The sequence below is a fragment of the Drosophila sechellia genome, chromosome 2L (genome assembly GCF_004382195.2).
Source record: "Drosophila sechellia strain sech25 chromosome 2L, ASM438219v1, whole genome shotgun sequence".
Classification (NCBI taxonomy): Eukaryota; Metazoa; Arthropoda; class Insecta; order Diptera; family Drosophilidae; genus Drosophila; species Drosophila sechellia.
Window position 1 is genome coordinate 13,868,993 of NC_045949.1, and position 25,351 is coordinate 13,894,343.

A 25,351-nucleotide genomic window follows, 5' to 3' on the forward strand; every position below is an offset into this window, starting at 1 on the left:
TGACCGATCGGGCTGTGAGAAAAAAAGATACTCTGCGCTATTTCAAAGATCGGTGGAAAATATTTTCACCTGCGCGCTTAATTGAATTGTTTGCACAATCCGTGGAAAATATTAGCAGGAAGTTAACCCCTTGTCAAATCAATTTCTAATTACCTGATTATAATTTCTATATACTTATTTTTTATTTTAGCCATTTCTGTCTTTCTCTGCGTATATCCCGCGGCGTGCTCGTGTTTCTGTAATTACTTCCCACACATGGCGAGTTATAATTGCCAATTTTGCTTGTTGGCTAATGGCTTGCCATTAATGTTCACTACCAGGGTCAGAGACAGGGCAAACCCAGTGGCAGTTGCGATCTTGTCTTCGATCAATTACAATTTATTGAAAGTGGTGCGACAAATTAGTTGTGACTCAAAGCATTAGATTGCATAATTTCTTTTTTACTGTTTAAAGACTTATTAAAGACACCCTTGGGATTTAATTACTACAACCTTGGCCATTTTGCATCCTAAATCACTAAGCTGACCTCTGACAATCACATCTGTGGTTTTTGCAGTTAAGTTTTATGTCGCCAAATAAACAAGTAATGAATCAGTTTTACTTTTAACAAAAGAAGAACTGTTCCGAAGCATTGAAAAACGGATTTTAACCATTTGCACTTATAAAATCTAGTTAAAGATCTTGATGAATGGGTAACCAACGAACAGTTAATATGCCTGCTCGAAATTAACAAAAAACAAAAGCCATTGCCAGACGGACGGACAACAAAAACTGAAACACCGAAAAAAGACTAAATGCTTTACAAATACCCAACAACAAAACGCTCGGGGGGAAAGACTTTCACCTTGCGACGTACGATCAAAAGAAAGAAGCAAAGAAATGTATATGAGGGGAAGAGCAAAAAAAAGGCCAAGAAAAAGGCAGTCAAGCCAAGGCAGAAGCGGCCTTCGACAGATACCCAGATGCCATGGACCCGAAACCGAAAAACCGAACCCGACCTGCAGTGGCCTCCACCTGGCAACAACAAGTGGGCAACCCGACGATCATGATCATCAGCAGGCGCTGAAGAAGCCACCATCGTACGTCAATAAACCTTTGACTCAATGACGCTTATGGTCGCCCGGGCTTTTATCACTCGATCCCAGACCCTCACAGGGAATTGTGGTTGGTGTGTGAACGCTCGTGAGCTGGCAACTTTTACTTTTCATTCAAGAACGGGTCGGGCATTGGGATTAAGTCATACAGATGCGGTTGATCCGCTGCGTGTACTTAGAATTCTACTTTCCCCGAAATCTTTCGACTTGTTAACCCCCACGCAAGCACTTGGGAATCAAAAGTGAAAACAAAACGCTTGGGCATTTGAAGCTGTCAAAGTTATGGGACAGGCCAGTGTACAGTCGGACTCATTCGCTGCTCAAACATTTGTTCAAATCATTTAGGATAATCGCCGACCATTTATTAAGCAACTATTGGCACTGTCCATTTAACCATTTAAAATGATATTTATTAGTATGGGCCCAATTTAAGCGCAGGCACAATCAATCTACAAAATATACAAATATTATCAACACAAAAAAAATTGCCAACTTCGGTTTTCTTTGCGTTTTAGATGCTGTCGGAAATTGCATAATAGATGCGAACGACCAAAGACTTGATGAATTAATAACAAAAACTAAATGATTGGGTAGCCCTTGCGGCAATATGAAATGGTGTCACGTGGAGTTATTATGCCCAACACCAAAATTGGGAAACACGAAGAAGCCGGGCTAACAAAATTAGACTGAATACAAAGTCAATAACTTTTTTATCCCGTAACCGCTTCCGTTCGGGATGATCAGTAGCATAGATACAGTTTGGAAAGGCAAAGATGCAAGATACAAATTATTTAAGTTCCTAATGCTGTTTAAAACTAACTTTAAATCACCATGATTTTATCTTAATAGGATTATAAACATTTGGTCGCTTGAATTTCAATAGTGACATGTGATTAATTAATTTTGTCAATACGTTTTTTAATAACCAAATCCAACTTATATTGGCTCTTAAAACTACCTAAGAAAAAAGTTAAATAAATGACTAATTTCTAGAATTCGTTCTAAAAACAAAATCTTAATCAGCTGAAGATTGATCTAAAAATGTCAAAATAAACTCATCTTACCAATTTTACGCAATTCTATGTGCAGCCTGGAAGTAGGCAACAGATATTTTCACAAGGCAACGATTTTTAGTGGCCGATCAAATTTGAAATAAATACCGCACAATATTTTGAGTACATACTTTTTCATTTATTTTTTGAAATTCTTGTAATTGTAATTGATTACATGTTTGTTTTCTTGATCTATACAATTAATATGCGTCATTAATTTAAAATTGATATATCCGTACGTATATTTTTATAATTAAAGGTTTATCATTGTTTTTAATTAATACTAAACGTTAAATTCGAACACACTTTGTAAAACAAGTTTTGCAATTGGATTTGTTTTGCTTTTTGTCAAAATTTATAATAAACACATAAAGAAAGTATCCGAGATAATTAAGACGAGTGGCAGAGAAAACTTTTACAAATAATACGAAACAAACTCCAAAGGATCGCAGCTGTGTATATATAGGCTTAGGCATTGTAGTCCTATGTGATATATATATTCAAAAGTTATGAGCAAAAATTGCATTTGTGTACAGTGTTATCTAAACTTACAGGATTACAGGTTACAAACTTCGTTCAAATTACAGTCTGGATTTGGTAAGCACTCTTACCCAGCTCGAGTTAACATCAAACTGTCTGCCGTCTTGTTTCTTCTTCAATACACAAACTTTAATTTGAATAAAACATTTTTATTTGTTTTCTTTTGCTTTGTCGCCACTAATACAGTTTACATAGATGTGGCGGCGCACTACAATTATTGTATATTGGATTGTTTATTATTCGGTTGTGATATTGGCCATATTCTTTTTTCAATCCGTCTAGTTTTAATAGATTTATAGTTTTTAAATATGTGTTTTCATTAAATTATGACATGTATTCCGTATGGATTGGTTTAATGGGATCAAGTATATGGGTGTCCAAGCGGAATTCAAATTTATCTTCCATTGGTAGGCTACAGAGTTGATTTCCTGTAGTGTGATGTATGATATTGGCCAACGAACCTCCAAGATCTTAAACTACGCATACAATTACAGTTAAGATATAGATACATCTCTGTTTCGCATATGTAACTAATAACAGCCTTGATACTGTTGCAAAAGACATGGAAGCTGTATGAAATTGTTACAGGTTTGAGTCGTAACCCTAAAAATATGTATGTATCTTTGAGTTCGGGTGAGTGGATGCGTTGGGTGAATCGTTACAAATGTTGTCTACAACTATGTTTAGTATATGCCATATCTAATAAACTATATCTAGGTTATCTTGTTCCTTTGAGCTGGCTTCTGTTTTGTTCCTTTTGTTTTTTATCTTTGAAGGTTTGTTCATGTTGAATACAGTGTAAAAGGATGACTTGCAACACCTTGGTTGGAGGGAAGAGAATACTTTTCAGGAAGGGTTTGTGGGTGTGAATACGATTTTGAATACCTTTAGCTATGGCAGTAGCGAAATAAAATAGGGTTCAGGGCAACTGAGAATACTGCAAAGTGCTTCAAAAAGGTACTCCCTTTTAGCTAGATGCAACTATTTCGAGTGGGGAAGGGTTTTTCAGGAGCAAGTGGTTGTACAACAGCATGCACTCGCATTCAAATACAATTCACACACGTCTAGAATTCCTATATAGCTTACATACAACAATATAACTAAATCTACGTGCGAGGAGCCCTATTCCATCGCCTACTCCTCGTCCCGCTCCTTAACATCAGCGCAGTGCTGTGGACGCCACTTCTAGCTCCAGAAGTCCATCATGTTCACCAGCTTGCACTTCTTCAGCTCCAGCTTAGTGGGCCTTGCCCGAAGTCAAGCTCTCCCAAAGATGGCCCTGTCGGAGACATCTCCAGTGGACTGTGAGTGCGACATGGCCATGGTGGATGCTCCTGACGACGACTGCTGTTGCTGTTGCCCACCATGGTGGTGATGGTGGTGCGTGGTCGTGGCAATGGTGGCCGTCGATGCATTGTGGTGCGTCACATTGTGATGGTTGTGCGCCAACGTTGAGCTGCCGTATTTGGAAGACATGGCACCCACAATTCCACTGCCTGTACCGGGCAGATGCTTCCTGGTGGCCGCTGACGAGACGTGGTGTGTGCTGCCACTACCCACTCCTCCGTAGATGCGGTGCAGGGAGTACTGCTGCACGGACTCCAGATCCGAGACGCTGGACGTGATCTTGGAGCGCACCGCCACCTTCTGCATGCTGTTGTACTTGTCGCTGGCACTCAACTTGATGTCGGGCAGGTGTCCATTCGATTGGGCATGGCCGTGACTCTGAGATGGCGGCTGCTGTCTCGACTTGTTTGTGGTGGCAATCGCGGCATTATGCACCGCCGTGGTGCTGGTGATCGAGGCCACCACGGGACCGTTGGTGCCCGGCGAGATCTCCGAAAAGCTGTAGCAGGAAGACTTCTGGGAAACACTGTTGAGTCCGGAACTGGACGAACTGCTCGACATGCGGCAGCTGCGATGGCGACTGGAGGAAGAGGGCTGCAGAAACTCGTGGTGGGCCGCCTCATCCGGCGTCATCCGCTCCGCAGGATCCCACTCCAAGCAACGCTGCAGGAAATCGATGAAATAGCGGTCCTGGCAGTGCAAGATATGTGCCAACGACTTGCTGCCTGGCGACCGTTTGCGTCCCTTGGTGTTAGTTATGCAGCGCGGGGCATCACGGGAATCAAAGAACAGCCGACGTCGCCTGGCAACCGATATGAGCACCTTGGGCGGCAGACCGAGCACCTCCATGATGCAGGCTAACTGCTCCACCTCGTTCTCGCCGGGGAACAGCGGGAATCCTGTGTACAGCTCTGCCAGAATGCAGCCTATGAAAAATTGGAAAAAAGTAAGGGTTGACATATAATTAGTATTGATTTTTGATTCTCGATAGGGGGTCAGCAATTGCTGCAGTCATTTCGGGCAGGCAAACAGGCGCATTGACCTTGACTTTGTGGCATACACGTGTCTCTTCTTTCTTGTGTTCCAGATTATTTATTTCCTACTGCACTTTCTAATGGACATTGAGACACGATGGTCAGGCAAGTCAAGATGTCACTGCAAGATGACCGAATCAAGGCCTTTGACTGACATTTCCTGCAAAATGTGGCTATTTATGTCCATTCACTAAATTGAATTGAATGGTATAAAAGACCAGATGAATAAGCTTTTTCTATAAAACAAATTCCACAAGTCACATGGTCTTCGTTTTGATCAAAGCTAGTGCTTCCATTAGCTTAAAATGCATAAATTCTTAGAAAAAATGACAAAACACGTTTAGCAAGTTCAACGGTAGTCTTGGTTTTAAATCGAATAGATCCACAAATAATTCTTTGAAAGGCCCAACCTTTATATAATAAGCCAGACTACACTCAGTTTGCTATAAGATTGCTTTAAAGCTGGCTGTCAGTTCGCCATAATCAATACAACTTATGTGAAACTATGTACTATCTTAGCATCTGGCCCTTTCCTTCTTCCTGTGACCCCATTTACCTAATGAATCTCAAAGCAATCAAACCCACTCGCATCTATTGCAGATGGCCCATGCTGTGAGGGAGCTGAGTTTGTTAAGAGCTCACATCATTCAACACGTAACCCATTTCCATTGCCTGCACTTGCTTTGTATGCTCAGGGCAGAGTAACTCAAATAAGGAGGTCCACATATGAAGAAGCCCAAGACAGCGGACAAAAATAAACCGAGCTGGCTTTTATTAGGGACCAGAAATAACAACCTGCCACCGCAGGACCCCACGTCCGTGCGCACATTTAATGAGTCCATTGTTGTCGGCGGAGCTCACGATATTTTGCCATCGCTGCTCCTGCTGCTGACCGGACGTGGTTGTGGTCGGAAATGGGCGCTAAAAGGATGTGCACGATGAGGCCAGGAGTGGCTAAAAGTCCGCACTGGGCTGGGCAAAATTATTGTATACATAAACTTCAAGTGGGGCGCCACTTGTTGAGTGCGCCCCTTGACCCGCACCTCCGGTGGCTTCGTCGATATCTCATTGTTCGGTCGCTTGGAGGAGGTCCTTTTCCGCCTTCGCTTTTGCCTGTTGCTACTAATTGGCCTAGTGCGTGTTCTTACACTTGGCTGAGCTTTTCGCTTTGGGCCAGGTCAATTGAACGGGCAAAGTAGACAGCTTTAACTGACAGAAAGTGTTCTAAGAAGAAAAACTAAGTAGATTTTCCGAATGAAATAGTTGGTCAACTTTAAACCGTTTTAAAATATTAAAAATGTGGTGTCAGATTTTGAAATTTCTTTGAAAGTTTGTAAGTGGTTCCTCTTATTTTCTCAATACACTGTATGCCCTACAAAACGTGTCCACGTGCAAGGAAACCCACAAATGTTTAATATTTAATCCTTCCAACCTTCCATTACCTGCCTTATTTATTGGGCCAACGTGTGTGGGCCATAAATTTGCCTGCCAAATGGAGGGCGAGCATTTAAAATTTCATTGCATCCTGCACATGTTTTCCAGTCCACTTGGGAACACAACTGGGCAGAATGTTTTTAATTAAAAGCTTACACTCACCCAAGCTCCACATATCGATGGCTGTGCCGTATTGCAGGCCGAGAATCACCTCCGGGGAGCGATAGAACCTCGATTGGATGTACGTATAGATTTTGCGATCCACGTAGCATGAGCTGCCAAAGTCGATGACTTTAATGGAGCTGCTACCACGCTGTTTGAGCAAGATATTTTCCTATTTCCGATAGAAGGGCATTAGGTGAAGGCGTTACAATTGAATCCAATGTACTTACCGGCTTGAGATCACAGTGAATAATGTTTTCCTTATAGAGCAAACGCAGGCACTTCACAATCGAGTTGCAGAAGCGTCGTATGAGACTCATGCTGAATCCATTGTAGTTGTTCTTCTTTATCAATTCGTACAGGTTCAAGCTGCAAAGACAAGGGGCAAATGGACTATTAGTAGTGCAACCCCTTGAACATGAGTCAGCGACAAATGCCTCAACGGAATGGGAATCGTTGACAAAACAAGAGACACTCTGGCAAACGGGAAACAAAACAAGGAGTCAAGTCAAATGCCGGCCGCTTTAAGTCCCTCTTCCCTACACAATCCTACCAAATACCGGCAACATGCACTGAATTAATTCCCATTGCATGTCGGGCTCGAATTTGGCCATACAACGATAACGTTCTACGTCAGCAACAACAATATTGACAATGTCAGTCATGAGCAGTCAGTCGGCAGACGACTATAGAACGATCCCAAAATGGTGGCACATCAACCCGAAAAGAGCCACCAAACTATGACAACAGTGGGGCAAGACACATTTTTAATTTTAAATTTATAGATACAAATAACATTGTTATGGGTAGCCACTTAAAGAAGCCCTAATATAGACTTCCTCTGATCCAAGAATTCTTAGAATACTTTCATAACTTTTAGTGGTCTGGTATTTATTTAAATAAATGGTTTATAAATACCCGTTAGAACTTTAATACAATCGTTTTACTTATTATTATAACCACTGTTTAAATACACCATTCTGGGGTTTAAAAAGTGTCCTCTAACTTTGTCAACCCCTTAGCTGCTTTTGTTTACTTTGCGATTTCTGTGCCATGTTTTGCATTTGCAGTTTATGCGATTGCTTTCGATTAATTAACTGATAACAAAAGAAGTCTCATTTCCTCAATGTCAATGCAACCACAAAAGGGACAACAAACCAAGATTACAACCGGTGGTTGTAATATAGTAGTTGATCAAAAGTTTGGTCAATTGTTGCTGGCGGTGTTAGGGAACCGATGATTGATGGCTTATGCGGTAACGACAGCTCGTAAGATATTTGCCTCCCTGCTCCATCTGAGCTGGAGATTTCCTTCCGTTCATCAACGCACAGATCTCAATTTATTGAACTCGCATTCATTTCGGTTTTTTCCCATAAGCTGCTATATACACAGGGTCATCAATAACTTTATCGCCTGCTCATGAGTGCTCTATTGACACGTTTGACCTATATAAAACGGGTTGGTAAATGACCAAAAGTAGTAACTGACTTGTCATGAAGGGACTCTGGACTTTTGTGCGGGACTAAAGGTTAACGCTGTTAAAGCCAAGAAATTGTACACATGAATATCTGAACAGTCGGAAAAAGTTGTAAGATTAGAAAATTAATTATTTAACATTTCTAGCCCAAGCTTATGGCATAAAATTATTTTCCCTGAGGGTAGTAAGGTTTGACAACTTTTAATTTCAAGAAGGAGCTGTAAAGAAAAAGGTTTCCCAAGTCTTTAAATTTCTTGAAGTTTTGCTGCGTGTGATTTTCAGCACTTTAATCGCTTTCTGAGGCTTCGAGACATGTTCTACAACTTGTTCAAGCCGTAATCAAATTTAAATTTATGTCAGCATATGGAGAAGCCAACACACACTCTCTTGGAAAAGCGCTAAGAGTGCTTAAAAGCGCGCTAAGCTGATAGAGCCAACAGCGTGTCAAGGACGAATTTGTGGCTTTCCCACCCAGCTAAAGCCACATAATGGCATGGATGACTGTCAAAAGTGTTGGGCAACACCCAGGCCAGGATCCAAGGGGAACAGATTGAGAAGGAGGCACCCAGCCCAGACCGCAAAGGTCACGGGCTTTTAATTTGAAAACTTTCATATTGCAACTGGCTCTGGGTAAAATGCCGAAATACCACGTCTTAAAGTGAAGCGCTTTAAAGAGCAGAGGAATATCGATTTTGCAGCCACCCGAAATAGATGAGCTACTGTGGGAAAGGCAAAGCTTTTTGGCAAACAGACGAGTCTATAACAAACCAATAAGAAAATCATCAAAATGTCATAATTTCAATCGGCGAATCGGGCCGAAATACATGTGTATGCTTAGAAGTCTGCATATTATAACTGCATTATGACATGCCACACAATTGGCGACGGAGAGCCAATGCCAAAAGTCCATAAGTCTGCCATGAACTTGAAAATTGTTTTTTATTTTCGTATTTTGGGGCTGCCTGGGGCGCCATTTTCGGTTCCGCTTTTCCGTGCCGAAATTCCTCTGGTAATTTGATTGATTATTTGCCCCTGCGCCGTTGCAACTGCAACATGCAATTGTAACGAGCCACTAATGCCTTGCATTTAGCACACCAAAAATGGAACACAATAATGCCAAAAAAGCCAGTGAAAGTGAATTCGTATAAACAAAGCTGGGAAAATCGGATGACGCCCACAATAAACAATGCATACAGAGACGCGGATTTGAAGGTCTTTATTGCCCAGACTTAGTTTAAACTTTATTTAATAAATTTCCAGTTGTTAAGACCTCAGTACTTTATTGCATATTTCATGGCTGTCAATTGCCAGAGTTCTGGAAAAATAAACTTGTCTCCGTTGCGAGAATGGTGTCACCTTTTCTGAGTGAGTGAAGGGCAAAATGAACTTTTTCGTTGCCGTCGAGCAACTTTTAGCATAAATTTGAAATTGGTTTCCCCGCAGGCTGAAATCGAAAAGAGTGTGCCATTGATTGACAAGTGAGTGTGGTGAGGAAAAGCTGTCCTGTCTTCATTTGCATAGCGAATTTCCACGTGTGAAGACTGTTGAAGGCGGAATTAATTTTGCAGCTATCGATTCAACGCGACACCTTTCACATAGCACTAATGAGATGCTGGCCATAAAGTTTGACTACAGCTGTGCTTATATATTGCCTTCTTTTCTCGTTAATTCCCAAAATGACTATAAATATGCAGAATTAAGAGGCTTAACCAAAAGGATGCCTATCCATTAATGATGCTGCCCCCGGCTGGGACATTTGCGACCTTGCTTTTCATCCGCCCAAGGACCAGCTAAATTTTCTCACAAAAATATCCTTTTTTTGCCCATCGCATTTCGTGGCATTTTAATTAGTCGACGGCTTGCTTCGTAGTCGAACCGTAAATAATCTCAGAAATGCAGAGAAAAATTCCTGCCACAGCACGGGGAAGTGTAGTGGAACTGGAGGCGAATTTACCTTTTAGTAGATGATAAATGACTTGGCCTTGGCCATGTCAACTGGCTTCTATCTTCCACCGCGAACTACCGTGCTACAGTGGTACAGTCAAACAAACTGACTGCTCGGGAAATGTCAATTAGCAGTAATTACTGTGCCATGGTACGGCATAATAATAACCTACATCAACATCCGTGGAACAGCTGACACCGACACTCCTGTGCCCCGCGTCCAAATGAAAATACCGCCCCCATCGAGTGTTTATTCTCCTGGTAACTCAATCCGCCGACTCGTCCTTGCCGCCCGTTCCTAATTGCGATTTACACGCGCTGAGTGCAGAAATTAATTAAAAAGAATAAACTTGCAGGACCTGCTCATTTGCATGGCCACGCCCACAGCTCACGCACGCCGCATGTTGCATTTTAATTAAAAATCATTTCGTCCTGTCGGCCCATCCGTTTGGCCCACATGACCAAAAGGCAGCGGAATGCCGACGACATCCTGTCACCTTTCTATGTCATTCTCACGTTGTCAGCGGGCATGTCCTGGAACAGTCAATTACATGGCTGATGACAGGCGGTCACATGCTGCATCTGTCCGACATTGATTGGCTTTGAAATGGATAAGGCCACGAGGTTTGTAAAAAGCAATTGCTTTCTGATCAATTGGAAAATACAAAATCACAAAATATGTGCTCCATATGCTGACTAATTACCTCAATTTATTCGACATTAAGTGCACTGTGCTCTCTGAACTTTTTAATTACATTTTCGTTAAATTTTTTTTAATGCGAATATGAAATTAGAAATCTCATTTCTTTTATCCCCCTATCGATCAATATTTATTGCCAATTATATAATTTTATCAATAATGAGCAAATCCCCATTAAACTGTATGCACTCGTTAATTTGAGCAATAAATTCCGTGGCGATTATCGCCAACTTGATCTCGTTATGAGCCATTAAAATTGAAATCAAATCATGACACATTGCATAGCGAAAACCCGCCGAGTTGAGAAAGAGGAATGCAGTGACATTGGAGGCGGAGCACCAAGGCGCGGCAGGACACTTGCCTCCCGGGCAACATTAGCTGAAATTTATGTGCTTGACACACACCCGCAGACACAAGCTCACACACACACACAGAGCGAATTTGGCTACATCCACGAGGCCACGAGGCTCGAGCTTGTTCTTTTGGCCAAAAAGAAGCAGCGTCATTCTCGCTGGGACAATATGGTGCATAGTTATGGGGGCTCGGAATGTGTTGGCTGTCTTTGGCACTTTGGCAGCACTCATTTTATCGCTGTCGCTGTAAATTATGTGGCTCATAATACCAGAACAAGACCAAAACACCCGACCGGCTGAAAATGCCACCTGCCAGGGTCGTCGAATGTGGGAAATCACCCAAGTATGTATGCGGTGTGTGTGCGAAATGTGTCACTCGGCGTCAATTTAGTTCCTCCCAGCCCAGGATGCTCATGCCGCTCTCCATGTCCTTTTTGCGAAATGAAGTCCTTGAATGTCTGTCTGTGTCGAGGTGTAATAAGTGTGTCACTTTAGGGACACGGATTAGGTTTCATATTTGCGGACCGCAGTGGTGTCCTTTTGCTAATTAGCTAATCAGATTGTGGGGCAGGCCTTCCACTGAAAATGCTTTCCTCATTCACACAGCACCACTGGGTTCATCTCGTTGGGATTCTAAAAGAAATGTTTTTTTTCCCCCTTGATTTAATTAGTTTTCCAATTTCTATTAATTAAACGGCAGGAAACCGGGCATTCCTCTTCCAACTAAGCTCGACTAATCCTATCAGAGAAACTAAATCATTTCGTCGCAAGAAATTTCCCCAGCACGGCATGCAAATTAAATTGCGTGCACGTAAATTTAATTACGTAAAACTTGCCATACAATTTGTTTACTCGTTCAAAACAAACTTTAAAACTTGCCGCCGAGTTGTCAATGCGGTTCCCCGTTCCTCTGGTCACTCGCTGGCGAAAAAGTTTGCCCGCTGCAGGGAAAACTTCTTCAAAGCTGGAGAAAACATTAAAACACTAAGTGCTCACTCCAAGCAAGAAACGGCAACGAAAATCAATTTTGCGGCTAATTAGTCGCAGAGCAAATAATTAATTAAATTTGTGTAGCTGCCTTCGAGTGGGCTAAAAACGATTTAATTTTGTCTACCCATCGATTTTTGACTGCGGCCCGCAAATTAGGGATCCCTTTTCGTTGATGGCGTGTCACGTGCCCATTTGAATTTAGAGACCCAAAATCGGTTCTCAAAAATGTCAACTCGCAAAAAATGTTAGCTTGTATTTTTATTTTCCATTTTTTTTTTTTTTGTCTGCAATTAAGACAAATTAGTCGTTCGTCGGCTGACGGAAATGTCAAGCTCAATGGGAAGAATAGGCATTTGGGAGTGGGGTAAATGGTAACTGGTAAAAGGAAAAAGGAAGCAACTTACAAGACCGCCGACCTTCGACGGTCGCTTTCTCAACTTTGACTGTTGCATCGCGTGACGCTTCCGTGCCTTCTTTGGGATTTATTTTTACCATATTTGCGTTGCCTGCTGTCTAAACTTTGACATATGCAGTTGGTTTTTATGCCTTTCGCGGTACTAGCCGCCCTCCTCCTCAATAGTCAACACCTGAGCTGCTCAACGGATTTCAATGCTGCCAATCAATTAGATTCCTGCCTATATGCACACACTGCAAATAGTACAACAGGTTTTCCTTCGGGCAAAAAACACCCACATGTGTACGTGTGGAAAAGCCGGGGGTGCGGAAATGCATTTTCCTGCGCCTGCAAGTAGGCCACACAACATTCAACATTTAAATTGAAATTGATGGCCGAGCGGCGTTTGCGGTCTGTTGCTGTTTCGATTGTGTCTGCGTCTGTCAGTAGTTTGCGCTTTTGTGGCACGTAAATTGCGGGGGGCAGGAAAATAAATAGATATTTATATTATATACCAGGAAAATCGGGGGGTTAGCCAACGCTATCATATCACAGAAGCCATACACTGTTACCCATTAGTAATTTAATTTGAGAAAGTCGTAAACAGAATTATGAATACCACTTGAGAGAGCATTTACGGCATAGGCAGGATTTATGGCCTTATGAAATGGCAAACCGAATTCATTTGATACACATACACACTCATGCGGGTCAATAAAACTTAACTGGAAGACAATGAAAAACCTGCAGAAAACGCACATATGTGTGCTTGAGCGGCAATAACAGGGACCAACTTCTCATATCGCAATGCGTGCCAAGCACTTGGAACATGGAAATTAATAATAACCAAATTTTATGGCTGCGAAACACGCTACGAAAGTTGGCGAGCAATAATTGGCCGAATGTTAATAGAAATGCGAGTTATATGCGCATTTAATTGAAGACAGTAAAAGTCGACTTCACTTGAATACCCGTGACTGGTAAAATCCAAAACTAAGCGCTACCGTATTGACGTCATAGGCAGTTAAGAAATTATATTTTAGATACATTAACCAACTCACCTCATTAGCTCAAAAGTAATGCACAAATGCTTGCGGAAATAGGTATAGTCGAGCATGTGTATGACATTGTGAGATCCATCCGCGTCCTTTTCGCGCAGCTCATCGAGGATATTCAGTTCGACGACGGCCTGGTTGAGGAAGCGCTTCTTGTTCCTTATGATCTTGATGGCCACGTGTGTGTTGGTCTTGTGATCCAGCGCCCTGATGACCTGGCCAAAACTGCCCTTGCCAATTACCTCCAGAATCTCGTAACGAAAGGCTATATGATCGTGTTCGATCTGAAAAAGAGTGAAATGTTTAGAATTGCTTTCAAACTCCCGCATAAGTTTGCACTTGACTTACGATCTTGTAGTTGCCATTATCATCGTCATAGCCCAGATTTGTGGTGTTGGCTGTGGGGGCGGGTTTGTTGTAGTTCTTGCTGGCATGCTGGCCAAAATACCACACCTCCTTGTACACCTTGAGCTCTTCAAACTCAAGATCGGTTAGGTAGTTGCGGAACTTCTTCACCAGCTCTGTTTAAAATGAAAACAAATGTTGTGCACATAAGAAATCAAGTTTTTAAAAATAACTCAATATATGGTATGTGAAATATATAGTTCTCATTTTATTTGCATCTACAGCAGCAATTTAATTTCCGTCATGGCTAAAAGCTTTTTCGTGCTTACTTCTTTCCACTGAAACAACTCGTCCTTTTACCCATTTTGTTGTAACCAAGTGAACAGGTAATTGAAAATTTTCCCATGTGGCAACAGCCACACTCTAAAACCCCATTGACCCTGACCTCAATGCCATTTCACTTGCTTTTTTTCTGAAATGTATATAAAATTAATTAGAGCGAGCTGTGGAATGATGGAGTGTGGCCACCAAATGCCCGAAGGGTGTGCTCAACTAATTGGCATTGGGCTGCAGCGATGCAAGCCAGCAAACGCACAAAGCATCCCTGAGCTCTGGCCCCAAATAGACAGCCTCTCTATCCAAAGCCTATGGAGGGTGTTTTTAACCCACTCAGGATTAACACTCTCCAGAATAACAAATATATAAAAGCTAAAAAATAATAATAAAACACTCTATAAATGGCAAAGGTTTTGTTTCTGTGGCTTAAAACTGAAAGTACACTTAAATCACCAGACGGCATTAAAGGGTTAATGGTTATGCTCCTGCTTACCAGATGGCGTCATGGGCGTATTGCACTTGAGCTCGCCACTTCCCGTGCTGCTGGCCGAATTTCCCGAGCTGCCACTTCCACTGCTGCTATTGGACTTTGTGGAGGAGCCGCGCTCGTTGCCGCCATTACTGCTGTTTGTTGTCGATGAGGAGACGGGCGATCCGATGTTGTTGTTGTTGTTGCTGTTGCCATTGCCGTTCCCATTTCCATTCAGGGATGTCGTCGTAACCGTGGTCTCATTGGCAGCCACATGGTTGTTGTGGCCATCCAACCGACGGGATCCATTACAGAGTTGTGGCAAATCCAGTCGAGAGCCCGTCAGTCGAACATCCCGCCGCAACTTCTCGTTGTCCAGCTGGATCTGCATGGGGGAATAAGCATTTCAGAGATTAGTAAAGTTCGGATGAGGAATGGTATTGTATAGCATAGCATACTCCCGGGCACCGAACGAGGTCGGACTGAAGAAGCTTATAGCCCGTGAATCCCTTGCGCAAAAATAAGCATACTTTCTGGCTAAAAATCTTATTAAAAACGCGTTTGCGTATCTTTTCCCATTTCATTGTTGGAAATTATACTTGTTCAAAGAATATTTTACTTGTACAGATATATCAAATACATTCTTGACAGTAAGTTCTCAGTCTCTAGTTTCAGGTTTCGAATCTAGTTTCAGGAATCCCAGCTTATTAACTATTTGTTTACAGCCCGCACGTAATCGATCCCATCTACTTACCGGCATTTCGCATCGATCCAACATTGTGTCGACTTCGCTGAGTTGTCGTTTTAGCCAAAAGAGAATCGTGTCCACGAAGAGTAGTCACCCTGAGTCCGGTGCTTAGCTGGTTGAGTTGTATCTCCTCTTCCGGCAAACAATTATTGATCACTTTCGGGGTAATATGTCTTTGGGGCGCACATTTGCATTTGTTTTGCTTGTTGGGTGCCAACTGCAAAGAGGTAAAGAGGTAAAAGTCTATAAGAATCGGTCGTTGGAACTCTTTAAGCCCTTGACTTTTAACCCTTTTTCCCGGTAACTAACGCGAACAAAACAAAATATAATAATAATAATAATAAATGATATAGAATCAGCCGGGTATGCGCATTCCAAGTGCACACCATAAATAAAACGATAAATGGTAAACAGCAACGCCCCCGAAATATCAGTGACATGGCCCAGGGCATGGCACATAACTAACTCAAAATGCCAGTTCGTCAGTTACCAGTTAGCAGTTTTCATTGTCAAGGCGGGCGACGACAAGCGGTCTCATCAAAGGGCCCAAAAACTTTATTCATATTTTCTCCACAAGGGTCGTAAAGAAGCAGTCGTACAAAGTCGTATGCCCTCCAAGAAACCCTACCCACTTCATCAGCTCCCCATTCCCCCAATTGCAACGGCCAGTTTGCCAGCTGACAGGCATAAAAACTCGGAAACCAAAGTCATGGCCAATTATTGGCCTTTTTCTCTTTTGTCTGTGTTTGTGGCTCGTTGTGCATTTGACAGTTTGAACGCTTGTTGTAGGGGTTTTGGGTATCCCAAACTAGAACTCGCACTCAATATGCATGATAATCATAACCCTTTTTGGAAAGGACGAAAGTCACCCCTTTTTCGTGGGCTAAGTGCAGCGGGAACTTCGGTTTGTTTGGTAAGTTACCTTATGAATGGAGGCATAATGAAGGCAGTTTTCCAAAAATGCACTGTAATGAAGTATTAAAATTTGTCTGCGCATTTCAAATTTCACTGCAGTCTTTTCCATTAATTAAGTTCTAGTTACGGCTAAAACGTTATTAACATAAAGAAAGTCATTATTTCGGTAACATTTTTACAACCTCTAATGACTAGAGAATTTCTCTTACTGCAGCTTGACTTGGGTCACAAAATAGGTGGTAACCACTTGAGTAGTTCCTATTTTCCTAACCATTTTCTCCGTCCCTATATCCTCAGCGGTTTGGCATGCTCGGTTAAATTTATTGACTTTTAAAAGTTTTCTGTCATAAAATCATAATTTACAGCATTCGTTTTCTTCGTCAAACTGACATTTACAGTGAGTTTGGAGGAGTTTGTCGATGGGGGCTTAGTTCGAGGCTCTACTTCATAAAATATATTTCGGTGTTGTCTGCTGGTTGAATCGTTAGCAATACTTGTTTCTTTTGCCCACTTGGTTGTGCCGAAGTTGGTTGAAGTTACTATGCTTACTCAGTCACTCAGGCTGTCCGTCATTAAATGCACTTTTTGGCTCTGCATTTTCCGAATGAGTTAAACCATTTTGCGCAGAAAACCAAGTGAGACTTGAAGATCAAAAGTCAGGACCAGTTTAACATTGTGCCTGCTCGAAGTTTGATAAGCGAAAGTTTTTTGAACCCGCCTTCAAGACACTAAGCTCTTGGCAAGGTTGAACAATTATGGCTAAATTTAAAGACCGTTGAAAAGGTGTCGTTGCTGACGGTCAATTGTGCGCTTTGTTCTGCCAGATTTAAATGACAAATCAATTGAAAATGGTCGGGCGGCTGCCGACTGCCGTCAATTGTAAGTGAGTCCAACAATTACACGCCCCAGCAAACGAACCATTTATCGACATTTTATGACGCCGTTTTTGCTTGGCTTTTGCATTGATTCCAATTGAGAAACGTCAAGATCACGGGGGATCGTTTGTCATTGCTTTGACACCCACCCAAAGTCTGCAATTTCTATTAATGACACTGAGCCTCAAATGTCAGACTCAATGCTAAAGTTTCGACTCGACTTTACGAAGATGTCTTTGGCTAGCCTGTGTGTTTGGGTTGATTTGGCATTGAGGTTTTGCATTGAACAAGTCAAATCAAATTTCAAAATAGCGCAACCTCCAAACGACAGATCGATATCAGATCGCATTTCAAATCGAAATGTTTAATTCAAAGCGATACCGCATTGATTTATTTCCATTGCCCTGGTCATTTCAATCCAACGAAAGTTGACTCCTTGATGGTGGAAAAAGAAACCCGCTTTAATTTGGTAAGCACCCATTTTATTTCTCCCCATTGCATAATCAACTCTGATGATGATGCTATCGCTCCGTTGACCCAAAGCATTAAAAACAAAATATTAAGCCATTAATTTGAAATTTCTACGCCAAGTGTCGGCAGACGATAAAAGTACAAAAACAAAAGGAAAATTGGCCACTCAAAGTAATTGAGTTGCACTAAGTTAACATTTCGTTCGTTGCCTGTCTCCAAAATTAACAATCTCGAAAAAAAGCGGTGAGAGAAGATGGCGTGGCAACTTTTGTGGCAATAAAAATGTCAAGAAATGTATGTGCATAATTTGTCAATTTACTACCGCAACTTATTTTGACAAGTGCGGGAAAAACATCTCAATCTGAAAAAAAAACGAAAGAGTGCCCAAAATTGTGAATGCACTCACCAAGTGCATTTAGTTATTGGCAAACAAAATTTCCAGTCTGCTGTGATTTTTATGTGAATTTCTTTTTTTGATCGTTTAATAAATGTCAATTGCTCACTGAGGCGGTGAATTCGTTTGTGCTCCTCGGTTCGTCAGCGAAAAAAGAAAAAAACTAAACAAAAATAATGACGAGGGGAAAAATAAATAAAAACAAAACAACAAAACGTGACATTTGCCTGTTGACTTTTGACACTTGCAATCATTTTGGGCAAACCCGAAGCGAAGATTTATATGCAAACTCGACAGATCTTCATGTAAAGTAAGTTCTTTTTTCCCGTTTTCATTTTATATTTTCGCATCGGAAAAACCTTCGATGGCAGCTGCAAAATGTCAGACATTGTTAAAGGAGTGCTGCCATTTGTAAGCATCGATTTTGGGGCAGTGTCAACAAGAGGATGCCACCGAGTTTGGTCTTCGCCGGCGAAATGCCAGCTGGAATTCTAGCAACTCTCGGCTTTGGAATCTCGATGGCCTCAACGTGTCAATAAGCTGTCCGAAATTGTGTTGGCCAACTTGCCCCATTGTCGGATTTGATTTATTGAAATGTTTCTTTTGATTTCATGACGCCTCAAGTGCCGCCTGCCGAAAATTCCGTGTCCGTGTGCATACAAAACAGCAAGTATAACATTAAAAGATATTTCTTACGAATATTTTTTGATTGCGAACTGAGTGAAGTACTGGGCTCGCTAAATGTGGGTTGAAGACATCACGTCTAGGGCTTTTATTTTATTTTATAGTCTTACAAGCGGCGCATGCATGAAATCGAAAACGACTCGAATCTATTGTTCAATCAGATTTTATTGATTTGTCTGCCTTTGGCCCAAAAATGCCAAGCAATTTTTGACACTTTGAAGTTTTGGGGGTAAGAAACACATTAAGGGACTTTGATCTCTGGCAATTCTAAAAACGGATGGAAAAAAACAATGACGGGAATTTTAAAGCATCTTATAAACAATCCAAAACTTTGATCACTTGATTGTTAATGGATTTGTATTTACATAACTCCTTAGCCAGCATTTTATGTATTTAAAAGTACCAATTGATCGATTGTTGATATTAAACTTTAAAATCCTATAGCACCCATCAAAGCCAATTTAATATTATTGCCAGTAGTCTGTTCAAATGCACTCAAAAAGGTCATGCATGTTTGCCATTCGCATGCCCATCATAATGCGCAACAATTTTCTATACTTTTTTTATAGTTCAACGCCAGACATGCATGTTAGGCTCAAATTTTTCAAGTAATTCGCAATGGTTTACATAGAGCTGCTACTTCGATTCGCTTGGATATTTGGCACACGTGACCCAGATGGGCGTTACTCCCTTTAATTATGTGGCACACCAAAAAACGAGAAATACATAAAGCATCATTTGTCAACCGGCAAAATTTCGGTTAACTATTACCTCGCGTGGCCCAGAAAAGCGAGGCAGCCCACGAAAATAGAAAATAAATAAATGCAAAAAAAAAATAAAAATAAAAATAAAATAAAAGGGAACCCAGCCAGGCGACATGCTATAAACATTTTTGTTCATTTCATTTCGCGCAGACATGAAACATAAGTGAATTTCATTTAGTTTTCATTATTACGCCTATTTCCGTACGCCGAAAGCAGGCCACAAATTGCATGCCACCTAATTTGGTTAGGGCCGCGGAATGCTTTTTCAACCGGGCATTAACCAGCCAACTATCCGTGCCCAGGCCCCCTAAATGTGACCCCATAAACCATTGACCCACTAACCCCAACCCTAAGTAATGACCCCGGGCGAAAAACGTCAACAAATCCATATAGATTTCAACTGGAGGGACTCCGCTTGGGCAGCGGAAGTGGCGGCGATTCCATTTGGTTGGTCAGTTGGTGTGCTGCGTCACCAGAGGGGAACCACTCGGTGGTCAGTGCTACAGTTGGCATAGGTCGATGCTTGTTGGACATTGTGGATCTAGTTATTAGATCATAAGATTATAATAGCTTATAAAAAATTGAAATTTGTTGGTTATTATAACTATAAAAATTACTATTTTAAACCAAGTATTAACACATTCACCTGATAGCTCTTTAACATTCCAAAAACCTATTCCATTTTCCAATTATTTCCATTACTGCCCACCAGTAAATTCCTGGTCCCCATTTCAAACCATACAAAAACCAGTGCGGCGAAAAAAGAGTGCAGCAACAGATGCCACAAGGTGTGCGCCTGACATATAAACCCTAATACCCCAACACAACGCCAAATGCGAACAATCGGCAACCCCCAACTGCCAACGGGCCAACGTGGCGTATGTGTAATGGTGGTCAATGCACTGTTTAAATCGGAAAAGCTCCCCAGCCGTAACCTCCAATCTAGGGGGACAAATGGGAAAAGGCATCGGTTGGTTGGTAGGAAAAGATAAAGGCAAAAAACAATAACAATTTTAATAACTTCCGTTCTAGAAACACTTTTCACTGGCTATCGAATGCACAAAGACAATAGCGTGAAATGGGGGGGCTTTTTGGGGATTGGGACTGGCCAAGTGCAGCGGGTTAGCGGATTTTATTGCCCGTGTTTCTGTGCATTATGTTTTATTGAGCCCAACTGTGCGGCACCAACAATCGTGAAAATCGCTTTAAGTGGCAACTGCCCGCTTTGGGTGGAACAAAGTGGATCGGAGTTGTCGCTTTTGTTGTCGGAAAATGACAATTAGCCGTGTGTTTTCCTCCATTTTCTTTCCACTTGCTCATTTGACAGTCGACTGCATTTCCACTCGTTGCCCACAAATGCAAATGGGGAATGGAAAATACAAAAGGAATAAGCGCACAAATATAGATGCATCTGATGTTGATGTTGATTTTTCGTAGCTCGTCGCGGAAGTCTTCGAATGTAATTCCAGATTGAGTAATAAACATCCAAGTATCTGTGTGTAACAGCTGCAAGCGCATTGCAGATTTTGGTTAATGGGTCTGTCGACATCGAGATGAAAATGCAGGAAGCGAAGTGAAAACTGTTACAATCTGAATCGAAATTAGCCACGGGGGATTATTTGTTTTCGAAATAGAGTTAAAAATGATGAGAGTGAGTCGTTGCAAGGGGAAATCGGTGCGGAGATCGAGATCCCCAGTAACCTTTCGACTTTGATTGATTGGCAGACGGTGCGGAGTATGGAGAAGGTTTTCTCCACTTTGTGGGCTTGGTAATCCGAAAAATCCAAGCTAAAATACTGCTAAACTGTTGGTTTTTGTTAAACTGTAACAAATGAACCTTGTCGAATATATTACAACATAATCACTCAAGCAGTTTGAGTACTGAGTATGAAGTGCCTCCACTTATTATTGCCCGCTTTTACAACACAAGACAATAATTATTTCTGTCACAATATGATGTGCCATGTGCTGGGCAAATTTTAATAGCACCCAAAAAAAGAATCTTCGCCACTAATTCAATTCTCGTTAATGGTCTGCCCAACCTTGATGTTCATTAACCCACCAGACCGCCTCAAGTTCAATCACAAAGCCTCAGGGCAGGGCAAAATAAAAAAAAAAAGCGAAAAAAAATATATCAACTAATCAAAATGTCACACTTTCCATACAGAAAGCGGAGAAAAAATCTGCTGACAGCTGACAAAACCAAAGCAACCAAAACCAAAACCCAGCAACTACAAACTACGAGCTTTTCTCTATGTGTGTGTGTAGTTTTTGTGGCGGAGGAAGGGGGCGTTGGCGCTTTACAATGAGCCATGGAATACTCGAGCAATTGCTGGTGGGTCCGATGGGTGGTTCATGGTGGTGCGGGGCGGTGGTGCTCAGATTACAGCAGACAGGGGCCAGGAAAACGCCGAGCGACGTTGACGACTCGCGACAATTGCCTCAACTTTGGCGTTAATGAACATGAGCACACTTTACCAAAGCGAGACGAGAGTTTTTCATGGCCCAAGCCCCCTTTCCATTCCATTTCAGGCCTGATTCCAAGACGGCATAATGAATTGATGTGGCTGCTGCCAGCGCGATGATTATGATGAGATCCAGTCGAGTCGAGACGAGATGGGAAAAGCATAGACGGCGTAGCACAACGCGTCCACAATTTGTGAGAGAAGCGAAAGAGCGAACAAAAAGCATTTTAACATTTAATAATATGAAAATAATTGAAGCAATTACTAAAAGCAACATATACGAGTGACAGAGCGAAGGCACGATCAACACAATTAACCATATTGTAGTTTCTTTGTGACCCAGACCGCTTGTGCGAGAATTGTTATATAAAGGCAAGAAGAGATCGTGTGAGCTATAAAATCGATAAGTTTAATTTTTATTAATTAAATATTATACTTATATTCCACACATACATATAACACAGTGATGTGCAATCCTTTAGTCTGCCATTCTGTTAATAATATTACCTGTGCCACTTGCTTTTGTGGCCGATTAGTTAACCAGCTCGACTTACCAGCCTGTAAACTAGATCAATTACAGATTTTACCCTTTTCCCCTTTTGGTCCCTCAATCCTAATGTTACTACTTATCGAAGAAGGCAGAAAGCCGAAGCAAACAAGTAAGGGAAAAGGCAAACCACAGGCAGAAACAATTGACATTTGATTGACTGACAGTCGTTTGTCAGTTTTTTGACAATTAGGCGTCAAAGTGAAATTGCTTTCGATTTCATATGGAAACGGAGACATATGCCCCACAATTGCCTTGAAAACTGATTGGGAAATTCTGGGACTGGCCTTGATTGCCGTGGCACTATTTTTAACACAAAACTGTGTTTGGTTTACTATTTTTGCAGCTACCCAAAAAAAAGAGTCAAAGAGAAGGCCTTCCGAAATTGGGTCAAAATTCTCCCACTTGGCATGCGAAATAAAATCGAGAGAGGGAAAAATTTTAAACATTTGAATATAAAACTAATTGGGGGTCGTGCTCGAAAGACAAAAGTATTCTTATAAAATGATCAAGTTGGCGGCGATCATCCATCGGCTATCATGATTACCCTCATCTTTTGAGAATGGGGATTTTTGTGATCTTTTCGCTGGAAATGGGGCTGCAGAGTCCCCAAAGTCCATTTAGCATTGAACCAGTTTTTTGATCTCCGGCCAGGCAGTTCATTACGAAGATAAACACATCAATCGGCCAAATTTAATAGTATTTATTTGGTTTTCGTCTATTTTTACTGCTAATTTTCACAGTTTGCTCTTTGCTTTATTACATTTCGAATCGCATAAGACACATATTTGCCGGATGACAAACAACATTATATCGTGTGTGTCGGCTTTTGTTTATAATGCCAAATTCAGAGGTTCACTGAACTGAACCGCTTGTCGCGTGGTCACCAGAAGAGGGGTAATTAGTGATGGCATTTGGTCTGAATTCCCCCGTTCGCCAATCGATCCAACTAGTTTATTTCACAGAATCCAATTGAGTGCTGGTGCTCACAAATAAATGATACACATCTTGTTCGGCTTCTAAGGCATCGATTACGTGCAGAGCATCTGTAACGAGCTCTCAGTCAAAGTAGAAGCCACAAATTGCATGGCTTGCACACTAAACCCATTCACTGCACATATAGAGTGGTGGTGGGTGGTTTTCCACTCGGGTGGAAAAACAGTTTCTCGAGTGCTGTTGCACCTGAGCCGAGGAAATCCCGCACGAAAAACTATTTGGCGAGTGTTTTTTATTGCACTCTTCAAGGCACCTGGTGTGCTAAGCTTATGTGCTCAAATATTCAGGGACAAAATAAAAACGCTTTTACGGGATTATATATTTTCAGCATCCCCGAATCCATTGTTTCTGATCACCTTTTTGGCGCACACAGCGTGCTTCGTGAGCTTGTGGCCATTAAAATGCGCTTTTATATCGCGGTTTTATGGCTAAATTTTATTTAAATCTGGACCGTTTCGAGAGTTTTTCGTTGAGGCTGGGCAAGGTTTATTTTTATGCAACAGCCACGAGAACAGGCGAATTTCTTTGTTTACTTTTCGTGTGCGAGGAGAATCATTAAAAACTTGACCCAGTTTTTCGGGTGAGTCAAGCTCGTGCCAATATTTCTTGAACTTTGCGCTACGGCTATTTCTATTGCATAACTAGCGCACCTGGCGTGCACCGATAACGATTGGAATTCCGATTCCAAATCCTATTCCGATGACCAGCCGCCACCAAGCTCCAGCTTTGAAACCCCAGCTCAGCTTTTGCCTTTGTTTCTGATTTGTTTGCCAGCCAAGGCTGTAGCAAATCCATTCACTCGCCTCAGTCAGCAACGACTTTGCAGTTTCAGTTGCAGTTTGGGTTTCAGTTTTTCGTCCATCTTACATCTTTCGAACAATGAAAAATTGGCAATCGTCATGAAAGCGAAGCATTCAAAAATAAAAACAAGTACCAAAAATCCGCGAAGCGCAAAGCAATTAGACATGCAATTCTCGAAAGTACAAGTAATGTCAAAGTTGTAATTAAAACACGTCCGTAAAGCTGTTCAAATTTTGCGCAGATCATCGCCGTGAGGCAACATATAAATAAATATAATAATAACTCCTAAATGGCTAGCTTCAATTGTTACTGTTATGGCACTCGAGATGAGCTGCGTTATACAACTCCTGAAAGTGACATATTATGCATGCAAACTATTCATTCCATTTAGGCTAAAGCCAAACCATATATCACTTGGAGCGTCGAGCTACTCAACGCAGTGCAGCAGCATCAGAAAACCGACACAGCACCGACAAAGTCAACTCACAAAAGAAATATGAGAAAACTCGTAAATAAGAAATGTCACAAAATTTCCATTTGAAAGGTTTTCTCTGGCATAGGAAAAAACAGTCGAAAAGTGGAAGTATATAAACACAAGAGCGGGCCAAAAGTCAAGGTCTGTCAACTCTTCATCGCTGGAACATTTAAAGCGGAATAAATAAATTACAATGCAGACCAACAAAAATGGAAAGTAAATGAGTCGGGAAATGCAAGACAGACAGTATTCCCATAAAAACCCAAAATTTCCACAGCAGAAAGTGCAAGTTAAAGGTCTGAATATTGATTGGTGGCTGGGGCGAAATACTTAATGAGCGTCAATGGCTGGCTAAACAATTTGTGAAGACTCATAATGAAGTTGTCAATTAGACGAGGAGAAAACCTTTCGCAAGCTGTTTTTAAATCAGCCAAAAGTTTTGCTAATTGTACTTAGAGAGGGGAGGATGAAGCCGCTAAAATCCCTAACA

General features: G+C 41.6%; 1 protein-coding gene and 1 long non-coding RNA gene across 3 annotated transcripts in view; both read right to left on the reverse strand.

The window, feature by feature from the left end:
- Positions 1–2,363: 2,363 nt before the first annotated feature.
- LOC6611257 (dual specificity tyrosine-phosphorylation-regulated kinase 2) lies at positions 2,364–15,607 on the reverse strand. Its single transcript, XM_032715599.1, has 7 exons — positions 15,481–15,607; positions 14,751–15,111; positions 13,925–14,097; positions 13,583–13,860; positions 6,894–7,032; positions 6,664–6,835; positions 2,364–4,959 (listed from the first exon to the last, which is right to left on the reverse strand). The coding sequence occupies exons 1-7, from the start codon at positions 15,502–15,504 to the stop codon at positions 3,944–3,946; spliced, it is 2,163 nt and encodes a 720-aa protein (XP_032571490.1). The 5' UTR covers positions 15,505–15,607; the 3' UTR covers positions 2,364–3,943.
- Positions 15,607–25,351, reverse strand: part of LOC116800461 — a 36,236-nt gene continuing 26,491 nt past the window's right edge. The window contains exon 4 of one of the 2 annotated variants that reach the window (XR_004361415.1): positions 15,607–15,691. This is a non-coding gene — a long non-coding RNA (uncharacterized LOC116800461). The remainder of the gene's footprint in view (positions 15,692–25,351) is intronic. The other variant, XR_004361414.1, reaches the window with a different exon arrangement.